This window comes from Marmota marmota, unplaced genomic scaffold, assembly GCF_001458135.2.
Source record: "Marmota marmota marmota unplaced genomic scaffold, marMar, whole genome shotgun sequence".
NCBI lineage: Eukaryota > Metazoa > Chordata > Mammalia > Rodentia > Sciuridae > Marmota > Marmota marmota.
This window is the reverse complement of record NW_026000026.1, coordinates 38,467,360-38,488,981: the sequence shown is the minus strand read 5'-3', so window position 1 is coordinate 38,488,981 and position 21,622 is coordinate 38,467,360. Positions and strand designations below refer to the sequence as shown.

The 21,622-nt window shown below is 34.2% G+C and overlaps 1 protein-coding gene across 3 annotated transcripts in view; it reads right to left on the bottom strand.

Annotated features, from left to right (window-relative positions):
- Positions 1-21,622, bottom strand: part of Ndufaf5 (NADH:ubiquinone oxidoreductase complex assembly factor 5) — a 30,772-nt gene that overhangs the window by 8,121 nt on the left and 1,029 nt on the right. For 2 of the 3 annotated variants that reach the window (XR_007350532.1, XM_015483005.2), the window contains exons 2-8: positions 19,874-19,914; positions 17,965-18,028; positions 13,327-13,374; positions 11,875-11,978; positions 9,703-9,742; positions 6,363-6,560; positions 866-926 (exon numbers count right to left, since the gene is read on the bottom strand). Coding sequence is in view for 1 of the 3 variants with exons in the window: in XM_015483005.2 (XP_015338491.1) it covers positions 866-926; positions 6,363-6,560; positions 9,703-9,742; positions 11,875-11,978; positions 13,327-13,374; positions 17,965-18,028; positions 19,874-19,914 (556 nt within the window). In the remaining 2 variants the exon portion in view is untranslated. Of the gene's footprint in view, positions 1-564; positions 567-865; positions 927-6,362; positions 6,561-9,702; positions 9,743-11,874; positions 11,979-13,326; positions 13,375-17,964; positions 18,029-19,873; positions 19,915-21,622 lie in introns of all 3 variants that reach the window. The other variant, XR_007350533.1, reaches the window with a different exon arrangement.

Below are 21,622 nucleotides of genomic sequence, written 5' to 3'. Positions count from 1 at the left end.
ATTCATAGGAAGAACTGTCAAATTTCCCTCCTAAATATCTCTTGGATGCATTTTCTTTTCCCAATTTCCATTGCTACCACTCTAGTATAAATCATCATCACCTCTTGGAAAGCTTTACAGCAGTAAGTCTCACTATTAGTTTACCTGCCAATTCTTGCTTTCAACCTATAAATCTTATGTTGTGTTCCCCCTATTAAAACACTTCAAAGGGCATTGTAAGGACAAACAACCTTAACAAGGTCCTAAGTTCTGTGACCCCTATTTATCAACTGTTTCATCATATGTCCTCATATGTCCTCCTTCTTCCCTGTAGTATAGCCAAAATGCCCTCTCAGTTTTTGTCATATTCTTTCTCACAAAGGGCCTTTGCATATGCTGTTTTCCTTACCTGGAACTTACTTTCCTGCCCTTTCCACCTTTATTTTTTTTAAAACCCAGCCCAATTGCATCTTCCTCAAACAAGACTCCTTAGAGTTTCTCTGATCAGGATCAATCCTTGATAAAACCCTGATCCTAAACCTATCCAAGTACCTGCTTCCTTGTACCTGAACCTGAGATGCCAACTTCTGCTGGAGAAAGTCACTGATATGTTCTACCATCACTAGAAAAGTCCTGCCATCCTTCTAGAAGCAGCCAGAGCCCTGTATACCCCTACTTCACAGAACTGACTGCAATTATAATTTAACACTTATCTTTGTGACAACTGTCAAGTGTCTGCCTTCTCCATTTGAAATCATAAGCTACATGAAGATAGTATGCTTTCTCCTCATCAATGGATTCCTAGTGCTTACCCCAATGCCTGCCAGAGTGGACTCTCAAAATATGTCTCTCAAAAGGAGTCTAAAAATTGTTTAAAATGCATTACCTTGTAAGTCTTCCATCAATTCAAACATCCCAGGATAGTTAACTTGAATTTCATCTGTATCCTATTTAAGAAGGAAAAGGAATATCCATTTGACATTCATCATTAAAAAAAAAAAAAAAATCCAAAGTTGAAAAGGGGCTGTAGAGATTTCCTAGATAAAGTCTTCATGGTAAGCAGGAAATTTTCTTTATAATATTCTTTACAGTTATTATCTGGCTTATGCTTGACTTAAGAAGATCTCAAAATGTTGAATAAATACTTCTTTTCACTTTAGACCTCGTTCTATCTCATTCTCTTATATTGTGACAGAATTATTCCTAAAACTCCATCAACTGGTTATATTTCTCTCCTTGGGAACAACATGGAATAACACAATTCTGTACTCTATAAACCATGACCCTTTTCTCTTAAGTCTTTGAAAATTCTTCCAGGACAAAATAGTTCTGCTTTTTGGCAAGGGAGCCAGTCTTGTAGATAAAACTTACAGATCCTTATATGTTCTGACTACATTTCACAGGACATGGTCAATATCAATCTTCCTTAAAATGCAGTACCAGAATTGAGCCAAATACAGTCATGTCCCAATATGTTTTCATTCTACTACTACTTCTTTTTTTTTTTTTTTAATATTTTTTTAATTGTAGGTGGACAATTTATTTTTATTTGGTGCTGAGGATCGAACCCAGTGCCTCACACATGCCAGACAAGTAATCTACCACTGAGCCACAACCCCAGCCCCTTCATTATACTTCTAATAATTCAGCCCAAACTATACTGGCTTATTTGGGAAATGAGCACATTGCTGGTTCATGTACAGTTTATTTCTCAAATGAACTACTGCATAACGTCTCCCCCTTCTTCATGAAGTTTGACACCAGAGTTCATTGTTGATACAGTAGCAGAGACCACTGATGCTTCCCAAATATCCAGATATCTTTGATACTTCTCAGCCTCAGACATTCTTTTCAGGCCCCCCCCCCCCCAAAAAAAAGAGGTGCCAGGTACTAAAGGGCTTGTGAGCCTTTCCTTGTCATGTCTCTTTTGCTGTGGTGACCTTAGAGGACACAAGGGCCAGATGGCATAGCTACAAAAAGGCGATGGGAGACTGGAGTGTAACTCAGTAGTAGATCACTGTTCAGCAGTGAAGCCCCAGGTTCATTACCCAACACTGGAAATATATAGAGCTCCAAAATTAGATGTGCTGTCCAACCAGTATAAGGCTGTGATGTAATAAAATTTTACTGTGTTAAGAACTAAGGTGAAGGAAGTTGGAAACTAGTTCTAAATAAATGTCATTAATAGATGACTGACTAAATTAAGAATATCTACCAACCAACTAAAAACAATGAGGTAGATATGTCTGCAGGAGAAGGTCTCTAATATCTATGAAAAAGAAAACAAAAGAGTGAATATGTTAAAAAGAAAAATGTGCATATTACTACATATGTGGGTTTAAATCTGATCTATAGGAAAAATTGTTTTGAAAGGTAAGTATAGGATATAGTTAACAAATCTTTGGGGGGAGAGTCAAGGTATCAGTAGTTAGGTGGAGCTTTCTTTTCACTTTAGACTCGTTCTATCTCATTCTCTTTATATATATATGTGTATATATATATATATACATACATATGTATATATATACATATATATATATATATACTTTATTAATTAAAAAAACATTTGCATGGATCAGGTTGTGTGAAGGGCTTTTATTAAGACCACCTTTGGATAGTTGGACTATGAATATTCCATCTATACACATTTCTACACTAACAAACTATTTCAAAAGAGACTCTGGCTATGGGTGGGTGCATGAGATGGGGTAAGAGGTTCTAAGATTAAAAACAATATTCCTACCAGGCTGATACTTAATTATTAAGCAGTACCCTTTAAAAACAACTTTTCAATAAAACCATCTAAAAGTACTATCTCCATCTCAATCAAAAGAATATCACCACAGCTTTCTCAAAGGCCTTATTCATGGGCTAGGGTTGTGGCTCAGTGGTAGAGTGCTCACCTAGCATGCATGAGGCCCTGGGTTCAATCCTCAGCACCAAATAAAAATAAAGATATTATGTTCACCTAAAAAAAAACCCTAAAAAATAAATATATTTTTTAAAACAGATCTCATCAAATTAATCTGCAGTCACCCCATCCCAACACTCTCTCCTGATGTTTTAGAGGCTTTACATTACCCTAGATTGTTTTTTCACTTCAATTACAGATTTGTAACAGCAATATAGGGGATAATTCTTAAGAGGACAGACTGTGAAGGTAATCTCTTAAATATTTTAAGTAAAATATATATTAGAGATTAAAGCTTTAAACCAGTGGTTTCTGAATTATTTTTAGTCAAGATCTCTCTCAAGATCTGAAAAAAACCACAGGTACTTTCCTCCCAATCTGAACAATGAAAAACAAATTTGCATGTTATGTTCCAGGATTGCTGAACCCTTTAAAGTCTACTGAGAGGTCCACTATAAATCCAAAACATCAGGCAGGAATCTTTACTGTTTTCACTGCTATATTCAAAACCTGAGATAATGTCTGGTGTATAGAAGGTACTCAATGTTTGTTGGAAGACTAAATAAATAAATAAAATAAATTGAATAGAAGAACACTCACTGTAGTATTGTTTCTACTGGTTAAAAAATAGAAAACATAAATATTGTTCAGAGGGAAATAATTAAATAAAACCATGGTACATTCATACTAGGAAATAAAATGTAGAAGTTGAGTAGGAGGACAAATATATCTACATTGATTTAGAAAACTCTAAAATATACCAAGAATGAAAAGTACATTTCAGAAATATTCATATGTATAAGTGTTATATATAGTACAATAAAGTAGTTCATGGAAAAAAAAAATCTGGAACATTACACACCAAACCGATAATAGTAAGCTACTTCTGGAGCAGTAGTTCTCAAAGAGTGGCTTGGTGAATCCTGGGATCTCCAGAACCCTTTTGGGAGCCTATAAAGTCAAAAAAATTTTCATGATAATATTAAGATATTATTTGCCTTTTTTATTTCTTATTCTATGGAGGTGTAGATTCTTTCAGAAGCTGTATGGCATGTAGTGTAGCAAAAATATAAATGCAGAAGCAGACATGAGAATCTAGCTCTCTTTTATTAAGGTAAACATTACAGAAATTTGTAAAACTGTGAAGTAATGACATTCTTTTTTAAAAAAAATATTTTCTAGTTATTGATGTACCTTTATTTTTTATTCATTTATATATGGTGCTGAGGAACAAACCCAGTGCCTCACACATGGTAGGCAAGTGCTCTGCCACTGAACTGAGCCACAACCCCAGCCCAACATTCTTAATTTCTTAATTCTTTAATTCTCAATTTTCTTTTTAGAAAATATAGTCCTTTTCCATAAAAAAACAGGTTTTTGTATTAACAAGTAATTGGTATATTATTGTTAGTTCTAAATGAATTAATAAATACTAAAACAAACAATTTTAATTTCTAATATGTATTAATAAATACTAAAACAAACTTAATTTTAATTTCTAATATGTAGTCAAATAAATAAAAATCCATTAAGGTCTTCAATAATATTAAAGTTTGTAGAGGCATTCCCACACTAAAGAGAAAGCTGTCTTCAGAAGAAAGCCAAGATTTGGGGGATTAAGGAAAAATGATAGACTTTTACTTTATCTGTATAGTTTAACATAACATACATATATATAAAATATGTGATTAAAAATATATGCAAAAGTACAATGAACCCTCAATGTACACTTGCCTGTGTCAATAATGTTGGCTTTGTTTACAAACTCACGCGAAGCATTTTTTTCTGATTTCCAGCTGTTCAATATCTCAGCAAAATTTCTACTGACTCAGGCCATTTAAAAGTTTATAAAAAATCAACACTAGACAGAGCTGGGAAGTCTTGAAGGTTATCTTTAGTTCCTAGCCTAGCCTTCCAGACTATTATTTCTTCCCTTTCCTGGAAGCCTCTTTGTAATATCAGAGACCTGCTAGTTTATACTGCTTGCTTTCTGTCAATACAAGGAAGGATATTACAATATATTTTTTTGGTTGGTTAATTTTAGGAAATACATTTACACTAAATCATCTCAGATAGCTATTTTAATTTTAAGCCTATCAGCTCTAATTATGCAATGAGAAACTTTTTTCAAGAAATCCCAATTTTTTCTAATCAGGTTTAGAGATTTTCTAATACTGAACGATTTGAAAAATCACAGTAAAGCTATTCAACTCATTTATGAAAAGAGTAATGAGTTCTTTAGAAAGACTGTGCTATTGGAGGAAGATGGAAGGGGCCAATCACTGTTTTTCTAAACGACTCCCTCTTGGAAGCCTATTCCTGGAAAGTGCTAAAAGTACAAAAATGGGGAAAGAAGAAGGAAGAAGTTAATATTTATTGAGCATTTGTCATGGTCCAGCCATTTTACATCCTTTAGCTTATTTAATATTAACAGCCACCTAAGGGGAACTGAACAGGCACTTCACAGAAAAAAAAATATGAATGGTCAACAAATATATAAAAAAAAGTTTATAATCTTTAGCTATTAGAGAAATACATTTTCATTTTTAAAGAAATGAATGCCCAAGGAGTGATACTGGTCAAATTATATTGTTATATTGCGTGTTTGCAAATATGTAATAATAAATCCCATTATTATGTTCAACTATAAATCATCAAAAAAGAAAGAAAGAAAAGAGATTAAATAAATGAATGCTCAAAGAAATGAAGAAAATTACCTACATTCCCTCACTGGTAAAAGGGAAGAGTAAGGATTCAAATTACACCCAATGGACACCAATGCTATGTCCCATCACTGTAGCATGCCGACTCTTTGTTTCTTCTGCACTGCCTGCCTTTGGGTCCTCTTTCTAAAATTCTTCAGTTGGGCTGGGGATGTGGCTCAAGCGGTAGTGCCCTCGCCTGGCATGTGCGAGGCTCTGGGTTCGATCCTCAGCACCACATAAAAATAAAATAAAGATGTTGTGTCCACTGAAAACTAAAAAATAAATATTAAAAAAATAAATTCTCTCTCTCTAAAAAAAAAAAAATTAAAAAATAAAACTCTTCAGTCCTAATGGAGTAGAACATCCTACCTTCTCTAACTCAATATAAGTCTAGTACTGGTTTCTGCAGTTTCTCATTGCTGCCTCATATGGCACTGTTTTAATTAAGAGATGGTGATGCCCTGTAGGTACCTTTTATTCTACTATTTGTAATGCTCTAACTCCCATATTATATTTAACTATGGATTTAAAGATTCTGTAAATTAAAAATGCTGTAATTTAAAAATGGAGTAGTATGTTTAGAAAACAGTCTCCTCAATTAACTAAGGTACATTTTTTGGAGTTACTTATTCTGGTAACAAATACTGAAAATTTTACATTCCTGCCTTGTATCAATCAATTTTGTATTTATGCACAATAAGAATTGTCAATAAAAGCTTTCCTTGAACTAAGCAATTAATGGATTACTTGATTCTCTTGATAGTTACCACAGTCAGGGTATTAAAGCCAGCTCTCCCAAGTAGATGTCCTAGGTCATTGACAGCAGTAAAAGGAGAAATGTGTGGAGAAAATCCTCCTTCCCTTTCTGTTTCGGCTAACTGCAATGAACACCGAAGCTCATAGAGCGTGTCACCTCCAAACATTGCACCGACGAAAACTCCATTTGGTTTTAAAACATAATGAATCTGTAATAAATACAAGATAACAAAACTATTTAAAATTGTACATGTAGAAATGTTAAAAGAATAAATACATGATGTCTAAATCAGTATTTTCCCAAATTAACAATAAGATAAATAACATCTAACATGATCAGAAATTTCAGAAAGTTATTGCTGTATGATGAAGTTATAAAGAGAGATAATACACTCACTAGTAATAGTAAAATCTATTTTGATGCCTCCAGCATTGCTTTTATGGATTAGAACTGATTTGTCTTTTGGGGGTATTTTATTAAAAATATTAATCTCTGTAAAAATATATTGCATGTCTTCAAATTTTATAATAGACACACTTTTATAGTCAGAAAAACACTGAAAGAAAAAAAATTAAGTGTGGTAGATTGCAAAAATCACAGTCCTTCCTGTGTCTGTGCCCTCTGAAATGACATTTTGTGATAATATGTAAAAAGAGATGGAGTCTACTTCCTTTTCCCTTCAATTTAGCTGAATGTAGTAGAAGTGACAGTGTATTAGTTTCAAATCTAGTTCTTAAATGGCCTTGCATGCCTCACCTTTTCTCTTGGAGCCCTGCCCAGGTCCCACATTGTGAACAAGCCTGAGGTAGCTGGGTGGAGGATAAGAGACATATGAAGTGGAGATCAGCCAGTTGTTTCAGCTGAGGCCATCTTAAACCATATAGCTTCCAATGGCAGATGGTCACAGACATGTGAATGAGCCACACCAGGTCCAAAAGATTTTCCTAACTATGTCCAGCCCAAATTACCAACCCACAAAATCATGAGCTAAATAAATAATTGTGTTAAGCTACTAAATTGAGATGGTTTATTATGCAGAAAAAGGTAATCAATAGAGAAATCACAATTAACAGCATTAACCCACTAACATATTGGTTTTCTTTAAAACATAATTATTTTCTATCTTTAAAGCAAAAGCAATTTATTATTTAGTTTTTGGTGGACACAACATCTTTATTTTATTTTTATGTGGTGCTGAGGATCGAACCCAGTGCTCCACGCATGCCACGTGAGCGCGCTACCGCCTGAGCCACATCCCCAGCCCCAAGCAAAAGCAATTTTTAATTGTTAACTTGAGCAAAATACTGGCCAGACTGAACTCCAGACACATAAATGTTTACCCAGTGATTCTCTTCTCTTAAAGATTATAACTTGTAACTAGATTTGACTGTTTTTCAACAACAAAGACAAGGAGGACTTTTTTAAAAATATTTTTTTAATTGTAGATAGACCTTACTTTTTCAAAAAAATTTATTTATATGTGGTGCTGAGAGTCAAATCCAGTGCCTCCCTCACACATGCCAGGCAAGTGCGCTACTGATGAGCCACATCCCCAGCTTGACAAGGAGGAATTTTAAGGTTAATAAGAACTCAAATCACACTAAGCTCTTCTAAGCATTATCTTAAATTTATATTTAATATATCATAAAGTAATTACAAGTAGTAAACAAACAAAAATCTTTTTCTTCTTCCCTTATACCTCTTCAGTATTACTTCTTTCTCTTTGTCACTAAAATTTTACACACACACACACATGATTTATTCCTCAGCTCTTTGCAGCCCCTCTCTACCTTGTAGGTCTTATCATCAACTATGATTTCACAAGGATGACTTTCCAATTTCTATCTTCAGCCTGGACATCTTCCCAGAACTCTAAACTCATCTTGAACTGCCATCGTCATGGATATTTGTCTTAGCAAACTTATCACTGCCATGGCTCCCACTCCATACAAGCAAAATACCTATTCTCAAAACCAAATTCCTTTTCTAATTGTTGTATTTTGGTTAATTCTCATTTTCTATTTCCTTTATATAATCATTACCATCACCTTACTTTTGCTAATTATTTTTCCTAATATCCTCATCCAAAACTTTAAGATGATCCAAGCAGCATGGGAGGCTCAGGCAGGAAGACCACAAGTTTGAAGATAGCCTTAGCAACTTAGCTAGCCCCTAAGAAACTGAGCAAGACCCTGTCTCAAAATAAAACATAAAAAGGGATGGGGATGTGGCTCGGTGGTTAAGTGCGCTGGGTTCAGTCCCTGGTACCAAACAAAAACAAAACATTAAGATGAACTTTTACTCTTTCCTCACTTTGATCTTCAGAGCTAACAAGTCATTAGATTATTTGCAGAATGCTAGAAACTTCTCCCTTCCTTTTAACTCTTATCATTGTCACTTAGGTTTAGTTTCTTCAAGTCTGGATCACTGAAACAATCTCCTTGAAGTTTAACCAAATTTCTCCATGAATCGGTTTTCTAAGAAATGATATTATTGTGCAGGGTTATTTAATTCCCACATAAAATAGAACACCATAACTAGCAAAGAGTATGTGCCCAGCTATAGGATTTATTATCCCGCCCACCAAGCTTTTCAAACATGTCACTTTTCTCCTTAAAGTTCTCCAGTGGCTCTAAATTGCATAAAGAGTAAACTTCAGATTCCTGATCTGGCAACCAAGTTCCTCTTTTAAGTGGTCCCAATATACCTCATCTCCCAGCACAAACTAATCCTCCAACAGCTTTCTTCATTGTTCCTTCACGCTGCTGAGGTTCTTATGCCTCCTCACCTATGCTGATTCTGTCTTCCTGAAATGCCCTCTCAATCCAAATCTCACCTAACCTCTAGTACTCAAGTAATTCCTTTTAAGAACTTTCCTAGTCAACTCCAAGCAACAGTGATCTCTTTCTCTCCTTTGAATCCATTTTTTTTTTTAACTTACTCCTCTCCTTTTCACTGATAAATGTTAGTTGACAAGCATTTCCCTAACACTCTCTACATATAAGGCATGGAGAAGATACAACATAAATAAATAGGATTTTATCCCTAAAATATTTTTAAGCAATTAAGGGAGAGAAGGAACCCAATAGAAACTGTCTTTATGTCAATATTATTTTGTACAGTTATTAAGTTTTTCACATATATTCAAAATTTGTCTTTACCTCAATGTACATTTTTTTCAATGTACACATTTACATGCCAAAGAACACCAGCCCACCAGAAACATACCCAGCCCACAGAAGATTGTAGTTGATTTGATTCCATTCTCCAATTGTCACATCATGATGAAAACATCTATAAGTTTCTAGTAGTAAATAACAGAATAGTAGAATCAACGGAAGGTTTCTTACCTGTTCAAGTGCTCTAGGAAGATCATTCACCCAATGCAAACTAAAATGTAGAAACATACTTGTTTTAGCTTCATTAGTATAATTATCATTAATATGATAGACCAAAAACATGGTGTTAATTATGAAGTCTGAAATTATATATCAATATTAGCAAATATTAGCAAAACTGTTTTCATACAATCTTTAAATAATAAACATTTCTAGGGCAAAATCTTTTTTCTGCCGGTGAATAACTGTACGTACATAAAAAATCTGATATGATTATCTAACTAGTCTTCATCACTTAATAAGGTAAAAGTAATTTCTATTTGGCATTTCATCCAAATAGTAGTATTCAGAGGCTTTATTTGAAGAAAGAAGCTCATTAATTAAATCAATCAAGATATTTTCTGTTAGTCTAAAAATAAAATTATCAGCAAATCTAAAACTTTCCCTAGGCAAACAGAATTATTCAAAGCTTAACTCAGTGAGTTTTCTGATAAATATCATCCTACCTTTTCTGCATTTTAAGATTTTATTGTAATTTTTTAGAGCAGTTTTCAGTTCATATCAAAACTGAGAGGACAGTACAGAGATTTCCCATATACCCCCATCCTGACACATGCAATCTCCCCCCTTATCAACATCCTTATCAGTATAACACATTTGTTATAACTGACAGATCTACAATGACAAATCATTATCACCCAAAGTCCACAGTTTACAGTAGGATGCACTCTTGGTGTACCCTCTATGGGTTTAGACAAATGTATGATGTTTATCACCATTACCATATTATATAGAATATTTTCACTCCCCGAAAAATCCTGTGCTTTGCCTACTCACCTCTTATACCATAATCCCTAGCAGCCACTGATCTTTTTTACTGTCTCCATAGTTCTTCCTTTTCTGGAATGTCATTTAGTTGGATCACAGAGTATACAGGCTTTTCAGATTAGCTTCTCTCACTTCATAATATGTGTTTAACTTTCCTGCATGTTTGGATTAGTACAATCGCTCTGGAAAGCCATATGGTGATTTCTTGAAAACTAGGAATGGAACCACCATATGACCCAGCTATCCCACTCCTTTGTGTTTATCTTTATGGGGAAACTGAAAGCAACAGAATTAGTTACTTGCAAATAGCAGGCAAATGAGCTAATGCTGAAAATTGGGTTCTGACTCTGTCCAGGGTTCTTTTCATAGATACAGACTCTGTATGTTTTTCATTTCCTAACAGAATGTGAGTATGTTTCTAAATTTGCTCAGTAGGTATAAAAAACAAACAAACAAACAAGGAAGAAACAACAACACACTCAAGAAAACAGCAAAGATCATCAACTCTCCCAGTTAGCCTGTGACTAAGGGGTTTTCTAGAACACAGGAATATCAATGCTAAAACTAGCAAAGTCCTGGGCAGACTATGATGGCTGGTCACCATAAAACAGTTATCAAAAGGTTTAAATTGGATGTGACAAGCACAACAAACCTTTGAAAGAAAATCTATTTGACTATAAAACACAGGAGAAATAAGATGCCACTGAAAATATTTTCTTTTCTTTATTGAACTCAAAGTTCTTTGAGGATAGGATCTGGTCTGATTTCATATTTGTATTTTCCCCAAAGCATCTAGCTTAGTGCCTCATGTAATCTGTTCAAAAAATATTTATAGTACTTTTTCTTTTTATAGTAAGTGTAAAGGTACATGGTAGAGAACACAAAGAAAAAAAATAACCTTGTAGACTATATTTCTATAAGAAAGAGTTAAAGTTTGAGGAAACATCAGTTTTCCCTTATTTGCCAAATGACTATAAGAGTGCTTTAATACTTGAATACTATGGCCAGTATACTCTTTCAAACTCCTGCCCCCATCAATACCAATTCCAGAATACTAAGTTAAATTGGGAAGGAATCCCCTGTATCACAGATAAGTTTTAGCCATTTGTAGAAAGTTGAGGATAAAGAGAAAGCTGCAAAACTAGCTCATATTATCTCTATCAGAAAGTACTGTATCCATAATCCTTTACCAGAGAAATCTTAAGTTTATACATTAAACAACCTGGTTTGTAATTTTAAAAATAAGTGATTAAGAATTTACTCCATTATCTATTTTTTCTACCTCATAAGAGTAAAATTAAAGCATAAATGATCTATTTGTAACATATTTTTTAAAAGTACAAATGGATTACTAACCTTAAACTGCTTACCACCAGGTCAAATGTATTTTCTCGGAAGGGAAGAAATTCTTCATCAGCTAAAACACTGACAGTAGGAATTTCTGTTTCTAAGGAATTTTTCTAAAGGTTAAGATAAAAACAAAAAACAAAAAAACATACGCTCAATTGCTAACACAATCATTGTTAAATAAAGTTAATGTTATATTCCCTGGTAGTTTCTCTAGGAAAAAAGTAGCACATAGAAGGTATTAAAAAATATTTCTTAAAGGACATTTAAGATCAGCCAGAAAAACTGATGAGTTGATTAGAAAAACATAAACAGGATACCCATCTCATACCACGTCCCCCGCAAAAAAACCACCTCAGAAAGTTGAAGCTTCCAGTGAAATAATTGCCATAAAGAATATTACATGAAAACATGGGTGAATACGTTCATACTTAGATATTTTAAAAGTCTAAATATAACTCAAAAGCTAGTCACTATAAGTGAAATGACTGAAATATTTGATGATAAGCTAATTTAAAACTTTTAAAAAGCAATAGAGAATGCAAACAAACTGGGGAAAATATTTACAATATACAAGATAAAGGCTTAATATTCCTAAAAAACAAGCTCTTACAATCACCTAAAATAAGAACCATGAAGGACAAGGTGAAGGCATGTCACAAAACAAGTTGTGAAATTCACAAGAAATACCAATAACCAAGAGATACCAACAGCTGTTTGCCTAAACCAGTACTCAAAGAGAGGCACCCCCCCAAATTTTTTTGAAAAAAGAGATTTTCAATTTTTGCCTATCAGATTGACAGACAAAACAACTGACCCAGTGTTGAGACAGAGAAGGAGGAAAACATATTTTCAAATAATATTATCATTCAATCTTTCTAAAGGGCAGCCTGGAGAAGTATAACCAAAAACTTAATATCAATGAATCCATAAATTCCACTACCAGAAATTCATTTCCAGACAGAAAAATAATTTGAGCACACACAGTTATTTCACATAAAGATATTCACTGCACTGCTAGTTATTGAGAAACTAGAAATATAACTGCTTTTCAATAGCAATTAAGCTAAATAAGCCATAGGATATTCATATATTGAAACACTATGTAGCCATTTAAAAAGATAGTACAGACACAATTATTATTAACAAAAAAGAATGACATTCTGTGAAAAATGTAGAATGTTATAATATAGTGCATATAAAATTAGTGGAGGGGGACAGTAATATGTCTGCAAAGATACAGACTAAATGTCACCAGTTGTTGTCCCTGAGTGGGAGAACTAGGGGTGATTTTTTTTTTTTTTTTGTATTTTCTATACTGTTTAATTCTTCTTCATGTGAATCACATTTATGATCAGAGGAAGAGGAAAAAAAAAAGCTAGTTATTTTCATTTTGAAGGAAATAAAGAACTGAAACTATTACCAGGAGATCAGAAATCAACAGTGTTAAAAGCTACCTACCAAAGCATTTTCTGCAATGTCTGTTTGGAAAAATTTTCCAACAGTTTCCTGCAATGGAAAAATTAAAGCTGATCAGATGATCAAAAACAAGCAAATATATAAATGCAGTAACAAATAAAACAATTGTTGAAAAGATTCATTTTTCAGCTTTATAAGGGTATTTCTCTGTCTAACAATAGTATGGTACACAAATGCCTTTAATAACATATTAAAAAACACATTTAAACACAAGCAGCTTACTATATTAAGTACATTTAACTTTATTTAATAAAATAAAGAACACAAGTGCAAATACCTACATCCCTACTTTACTCCACTGTGTTAGGGTTCTGTATTAATTTTTCCATGGTTAATATACAAATTTCCATAATCTTATGCCAGACATCAGGATGAGCTTCCTGCTTATAGTTACTCAAAGAATTTACAAAGGATAGAGGGGCTTACACATAAAGACTTAGTACTAGGGCTTAAAGGGTTTCATTTTCTCTATTTCACCTATCCTCTCTTCCTTTCAAAAGGAAAGGGTACTACACTATATCTGTTCCACATTAAAACTTTCCACACAGCTCTCTTCTCCAGGATCCTGTTCCTTCCATTTTCTCCTCTACCAATCTTCAATCTCTGTCTTCTAGTCTTTTCCTTCACCTTACAACTGGCAGAAGCCACCATTCTTAAAAACAAACAAACAAACAAACTCAATTCTAAGCATCTTCTAGTTATTTGGTTTATAACCCAGACTCTACTTACTGAAGTTTTTCTTTATAATTTTTGGGACTTCCCTTTCACTGCTCTAGTAAACCTATTTCTGGAGGTAAGTAATAGCCCAAGCACCAACACAGCACCTTGTTGTTGCTGCTCTCAGTCCTGTTTCACTTGACCTCTTTGAAGCCCAACACTGTTAGGCATCTCCTAGAAACTTAAGTGCTTTTTCTTCAGGATCCCCTCCTCTACTAGAAAAGCAGGCCCCTTTCAATTCTTCCACATCTGCTTTTCCCTGCTCATAGTGTAGCAAGGGTATACTGTACCACAAAACCCTATCATTACCTGATCACTGCTGATTACCTGAGGATAAACAGTGTGCAGATAAATGGTTAAGGACAGACTCTTGAGAAAGAAGAAAAAGAAAAAAAGGCACTCTGAGTTGTACTGTTTGCTGATTTCCATGTTGTAACTACTCCAACAATGATGGATTTCATTCTAATAATATGGTATTGCTAGGTGTAGAGCTGAGATGGACACAACTGACTTTCATGAGCCAGCTCCAGCACAACTCTGTGAGGGGTGAAGAATGAGACCAATCAACTTATCTGTTTCACTTGAAAATTGAACTAAGAGTCTTAGAAAGAAGGGCAGAGGTCCCTGAGTTGGAAGACCATGAAGACCTCAGGGTTCTGATATACACTTAATACCCGACTCTTAGCAGGAGACTTATTTGAAGCATTTGTCAATTTCCATGGTGTAAATACTTCTGCCATGGCTGATTTCCCAATGTCAATGAGCAGAGGATTGGGGAAGAGAAAAATGGCTTTTCTGAGCTGGTATGAGCCACACGTTAGCACTCCACTGATGTAGGGTACTTGTACTGGGGCTACATACACTAATGAACTAGGGATGGCCTATAGGGAAAAAAAAAAAAGGATGAAGCTCTGGCCATGTAGCACCCATGTAATCCCAGAAAGCACAAGAACAAAAAGGCCTTCATACTGATATTTCAAAGTCCCTATTCCTTGTGAGGCCTGGCCAGATCCATAAATTACTTTAAGAACTCTGTGCAGGGGCTGGGTTGTGGCTCAGTGGTAGAGCACTCGCCTAGAACGCATGAAGCACTGAGTTCAATCCTCAGCACCACATTAAAATAAATAAATAAATAAATAAGAACTCTGTGCAACAACTGTCACTGCATTTAAAGTGGTTTGGGTGGACTTCTGCTTCTTACATCAAGAGACGGGCTAGGAATATCACTCAGTGATAGAGCACTTGCGTAGAAGCGTGGGGCCCTAGGTTCAATCCCCAGCTCTACTATCCCGCCCCCAACATCTTCCTGAAATACTTATCTTTTTTTTTTTTTTAAGAATTAAAAAAAAAAATACTTTCCAGTTGTCACTGGACCTTTATTCATTCATTTATAAGCAGTGCTGACAATAGAACCCAGTGCCTGACACATGCTAGGTAAGTGCTCTATCGCTTAACCACACAACCTCATCTTTCTTATTATTCCTGGCATCTTTGCTGGCTCTTCCTCATTCTTCCAATTGTGAATGGTTGTTTTCTACATCCTTGCCTCAGACAGCTTACCTATTTCTATGGCTTTGCTTGTAATCTCTGAAAGAGACTTCTAAATAAGTACCATATCCTCTACTTTGCCAGAATTACCTTGTCTCAGATCTTCTGCTATTTTTTTAAGATAGGCATTACTGCTCTCATTTTATAGAAACTGAGGTCTAGAAAGACTGGATAACTGCTCTAAGACCATATAAACAGCAAGTAGCAGAGCTGAGATTTCGAATCCCTATCTGTCCAACTTCCAAGTCAGTGCTCTTAATCTCAACACTCCAATACTAGCCCCCCATTTCCATCTACTTGCCAGATCTCAACAATAATATATTCCTCTGATACTTTAAACTCAACATATTCAAGATAGGAATCATCCCTTGCTCCTTGCTGCATTTCATTCTGATTTTTCCCAATCTCTAAAGTCTTAACTTTAAGATTATCTCACATTTGTTCATGCATTTATCATTTAACATATCTTCCTTGTATGTTATAGGTACTGAGAATTAGTAATGAACAAAAATGAACAAATCTAATATGAAAAGACAGACACTAAATAAACAAACATACATCAGGGTTAATAAATGCTATGGAAACAAGTGAGTAGAGTGAGTGCACTACTACTTTAGAAAGTAGTCAGGGAAAGGATCTGTGATGAGGGGTCATTTGAGCAAAGACTTAACAGAAATAAGTAAGTTACATGAGTATCTTGGGGAAGAACATAGAGAACAAGTGTAGCACAAAGCTTTGGCCTGTTACATGACAAACCAAGGTTGCTAGGATTGCTAAAAATAAGATTTCCTCTCATGGAAGGAAATGTCAGGGCCATGTTAAAAAGCCATACCACTGAGGGCTTTATGGACTGGACTCTAGACTATGACTAAATTAGATGAGAAATCAACTGTTCCGAGCAATGGACTAAAAATGACATAACCTACATTTTAAAAGGATTACTTTGCTGTTTGAATAGATTAAGCTTCCAATAAGGAAGCTACTGCAAAAATCTAGGGAATGGAGTTGGGGCTGTGACACATGGGTGAGGTCCTGAGTTCGATCCTCAGCACCACATAAAAATAAATAAATAAATAAAATAAAAATTAAATTCATTAAAAAAAATATCTAGGCAAGACGTGATGGTAGCTAAGACTGATAAGTAATGGTGAGGGTGGTTAAAAAGTAGTAGGGCTACAGATATACATTGAAATCCAAGTATGACTCTCTAATAGTGAGTCATCAAGTTCTGTTAGGTTTACTAGGTCTCATATATCCCATCTTGTATATCTGCTGCCTCCAAATAGGTGGCAGGTCTTTATCTCCCATACCTGTACCACCTTTAACGCAGCCTCCTAATTGATCTATTTCTTTATCCTCTCCTTCTTTTTCTTCCTGCATGTCATCCTCAAATTAATCTTCCTTAAACATTACTGTACCACATCCCATAGCATTCTAACTTCCCTTCTGCTCTGCTCTGACTTCTAATGCTATGAAATTCTTTAAAATAACATGTCAGGTTCTGTGCCTCTGAAAAGCCAAGATCCCTGCGAATTTTTTCCTTTCCTTTAACTCCTGCCACATTTGAATGACTGTACTGATTCTATGGCATGTACTATTATCAATAACAGTGTTTTAGAAGTCTCATAAACACCCCCTCCCATCCCACACTGGCCCAAGTGTGTGTTTTTATCTACAAAGAAAATTTTACATAGAAATCCCACCTTAACCTTTGTGTCTAGCACAATGTCCTATATATAGCAGCTAAAAGAATAAATGAATGTCTTTATGCTTTGAATAAATGCAAAATAAAATGGCATGAATATTAACAGTCTCTTTATATTAAGATACAAAGAAAGATTTTTAACTGATGACATTAACATCTTTCTACGTAAAAAATTTAGCTTAGTCATATTTTTCTATAAAAATGTCAATCTAATTTTTCTAAACAGTGCCAGGGACTGAACTCAGGGACTCATGCATTCTAGGAAGGTGTTCTACCACTGATCTATGCCTCCAGCACCCGATTTTTATTGTGAATTAACACAATGTTTGAACAAACTAAGAACAAAGAGAAATATATATAGGCTTTTCAAAAAATATATATAATAAGTAGAAACACTGGATAAAATGAATTAGCAATTCTGATATAAACAAAATCTAAATCTTAATATGATTCAACTGAAGTGATTGGCCAATTCATTTTTTTAATATTTTTTAGTTGTTGATGGACCTTTATTTTATTTGCTTATTTATATGTGGTGCTAGGAATTGAACCCATTGCCTCACCCATATGAGGCAAGAACTCTATCACTGAGCTACAACACCAGGCCCTAGCCAATTCATTTTTAAAAGTAAATAGTTGAATAAATATACCTTATTCAAATGCTGTGCTATGTAACCTCTTCCACAACCAACATCCAAAGCAAGGGTGAAATCTCTAAAATATAAGACACAGGAGTTATGTTTTATAATACAGTCCATAAAATAATTAAGAACCAATTTTTTCTTCAGTAGAAACATTTTATTGAATGCAATTCTTAGAAAATTATATGGTCTGTCTTTTCTGCCTTGCCTTGCAACTGTATCCACCAGAGAGCATACTGTATAGAAAAAGTCTATCTGATCCAGTCATTCATTCACAGGACCTCATGAAGAACCAGTTTTACCACAAGGTGGCTCCATGATGTGGATTAAAAGAACAGATTTAATGACAGTGTTTTAATTTAACAATACATCCAGATAAAGAATGAAGAGATTAAATGTAAATTAACAATGAAATACTATTGACTTAGTAATTATCCCATTTCTCAAATTTTTTGAGTATTAATATGCTAAATTAAATAAAAACATTTAATAATAGGTAATTTTTGCTAAAAATTTATCAGGCTCAAAGTATTAAAAGTTCTAGGTGTCCTGAGTTAAGTAGGTCAACATGGGTACTTTTAACTAATAAGGAGCAATCAACATTTTAATTCGGTCAGTTTGAATCTTAAGGCAAAAACAGTATCCTTCATACCATGTTGTACCCTTTAAAAAATATCATATCATACTATATCAGTATAGACATTTAATTATAAGCCATATGTTTAAGATAATTTATGACAAAAAGTTAAAACTTTATCTACTAGTAACATTTCTTCCCTAAAAAACTAGAAGAGTCCCTGTTCAATTTTTCTTAAAAATATATGTCAAAATTATAGAACACCAGTAGTAAGTTAAAGAATCTGTGGTGACAGTCAGTCATTTTCTGTATTTTTAACCTAATGCCCTATATCTTGATTATGAACATAGGCAATGTGGTATAGTTACATACACAGGTTTTAGAATTAGAAAGATGAAAGTTCAGATTTTGTGTCTGCAATTTACTAGCCCTGTCACCACTGATTTAACTTTGCTATATTTCACTTTCTTCATCTAAAAATGAAAACATTACAACTTTCCATCAGAGTTGGTGTGTCACATGAAATAGTGCATTTAAAATATTAGGACAGTACAAACATTCAACAAAAATTAGCTAAATTAGTTATATTACTGATTATATAAACTTATTAAGAGAGTCTCAGATCCCACAAATAAAGACATTTAAGAGTTAAGTTTTTAAAAGTCAACAGAAGATCAATATTGAGAATAAACCACTCTTTGTAAAAATAAAATATTAATGCAAGGATAGTTAGACAAGTATATTTAACAATTTAATTCCAAATACTTAATGTTTAAGACCTGCTATTAGGCATAATCACAGGTCTCTTCATAGACTTAACTGTGCTTTGTTCAGCCATGACATAAGTTTGTAAATTCAAATGGATGTAGAAAACTTAATGTTTCCTTTATTATATCACAAATGACCTATAATCCAGTCAAAATGATTACAGTAGTTTTTTGTTTTGTTTTGTTTTTCTTTTGGCTCTTTAAAATAATGGAACTAAAGAAATAAATGAAATGGGGGACCTATTTGAAACAATGAAGCATTTTTTTTTTACCTTAAAAATTAATTCATCCCAAGGCACTTACTTTGCAAAAATATATCTAAAATACAGTTGGAATTTGTGATTTTATAAAATTCCCTTTTTTATAGACAAATATAATAAATTCACCCAACCTTCGTCTACTTTAATGGATGGCTTTTAACCAAAAGTGCCTGTAGTCCCAGCTATTCAGAAGGCTAAGGCAGGAGGATCATTTGAGCCTAGGAGTTTGAAGCCAGCTTGGATAATACAGTGAGACCCAAATCAAAAGTAAAATAAATTAAAGTTGATTATAATTTAAAATAACCATCACTTACCTGGATATGTCATATATACGGTCTGCAATCCGATTTCCAACCTGAAAAATTACAAGAAGCAATGAAGTATATATGTCAAGTAGGTTTAACAGAGAAGTAACATTCTTTCCCCAGTATTCCATAATCAATAGGTTACTTATGTTTTAGCATGATGATAAGTAATTCCCTTTATCCTTTTCCTATTTTAACAAGAAAATTTCAAATCCTGAATAGGAACACAAAATATTCCAAGAAACAGGCAAATTATTCTTTGGAAGTTAATTTAATGAAATCGAGATGAAACTTTCTTAAGAATGTGTGTGTATGTGTGTTTACAGTTTTACATTCCATAAGATCACAAAAATGCATGGCTGGGGCTGTAGCTCAGTGGTAAAGTGCTTGCCTCACATGTATGAGGCACTGGGTTTGATCCTCAGTACCACATAAAAATAAATAAAGATACTGTGTGTTCATCTACAAATAAATAAATATTTTAAAAAAAGATCACAAAAATGAAAAGTAACAGGACACAAAAGGCAAATTAATGCCCAGATATATTAGCATGAGTACATAAAAGTGAAAAAATTAGTTAACTAAGATTTATTACAGAAAAGAGTAGACACAATGAAAACTAACAAATCTATGGAACTCTTAAATGAGTTAATAATTTTTTGAGAGATATTTGCAAATTAGAAAAAGTCAAATCTGGGGCTGGGGTTGTGGCTCAGCGGTAGAGCGCTTGCCTGGCATGCGCGAGGCCCTGGGTTCGATCCTCAGCACCACATAAAAATAAAGAAAGAAAAAGTCAAATCTGAATGACCCCCCCCCCCATCCTCATTCCAATTTAAAACAGGTCATTTTACTGGGCTATCTTCATCTGGCAGGAATAAAGATGTAGGGGTCTAATATTCCCTACATTTTACTCCCTCATAAACATCCCAGAGTTGCAATTAGGACTTGAAAGTTCAGAACATGGGTGCATGTGCTTTGTTGACAGGAAGAGTGGCAAGGAAGGAGGTATAGCACAAATCTTTTCCCAGAGGAATTCACTTTGTAGATCATTCCTAATATCAGTGCATTTGTTTATTATAAAATAACTCTCATATCTCATTTATTATAAATCTGCACACTGACAAGGCTTCAAAATGTAATCCAGGTGCTTTTCTTGGAAGGAAATAGGGATTAGGAACACACATCTTTAAGTACATTATGTACATGCCACCATGAACTCTTCAGGAGGAAACCAGTAACTGGTAAAATCAGTATAGTGTTGCACTGTTCCTTACAAATTGAGAGAGATGAAATTTATTGACAGTTGACTTTTCTCTCTAATAAACTCTATCAATCTCTAAGCATTGTCTCATGTAAGGCTTCCTAAAAAGTGACACACTGTCAATCACCTGATCAAGCCAGTGACTGCACAGAGTTGTGTTCAAAGTAGGGGCCTGATTAACGTGTGGTGCATTAGCTTCAAAAAGCTCACTGAACTTGACTCCAATTTTGCTCCACCCCTGAAGGAATATCTTCTGATCCCTGAGTTCAGTGCCATTACAGTATAAACTCAGTCCACAGTCTTCCTAGGCAGCAAGGGAAAGAGGTCCCTCAGACTAGAACAGACAAATCAGGAGATCTAAACTTAATTTTCCTAAAATATAAATAAGATCACATTACTCCACTGCTAAAACCACTTACGGGCCTTATGCTCCTCTAGGGCAGTGCTACAAAAAAATCATGAGTACCAAGCAAGTAATGTAAAAATTTTTAGTGGCC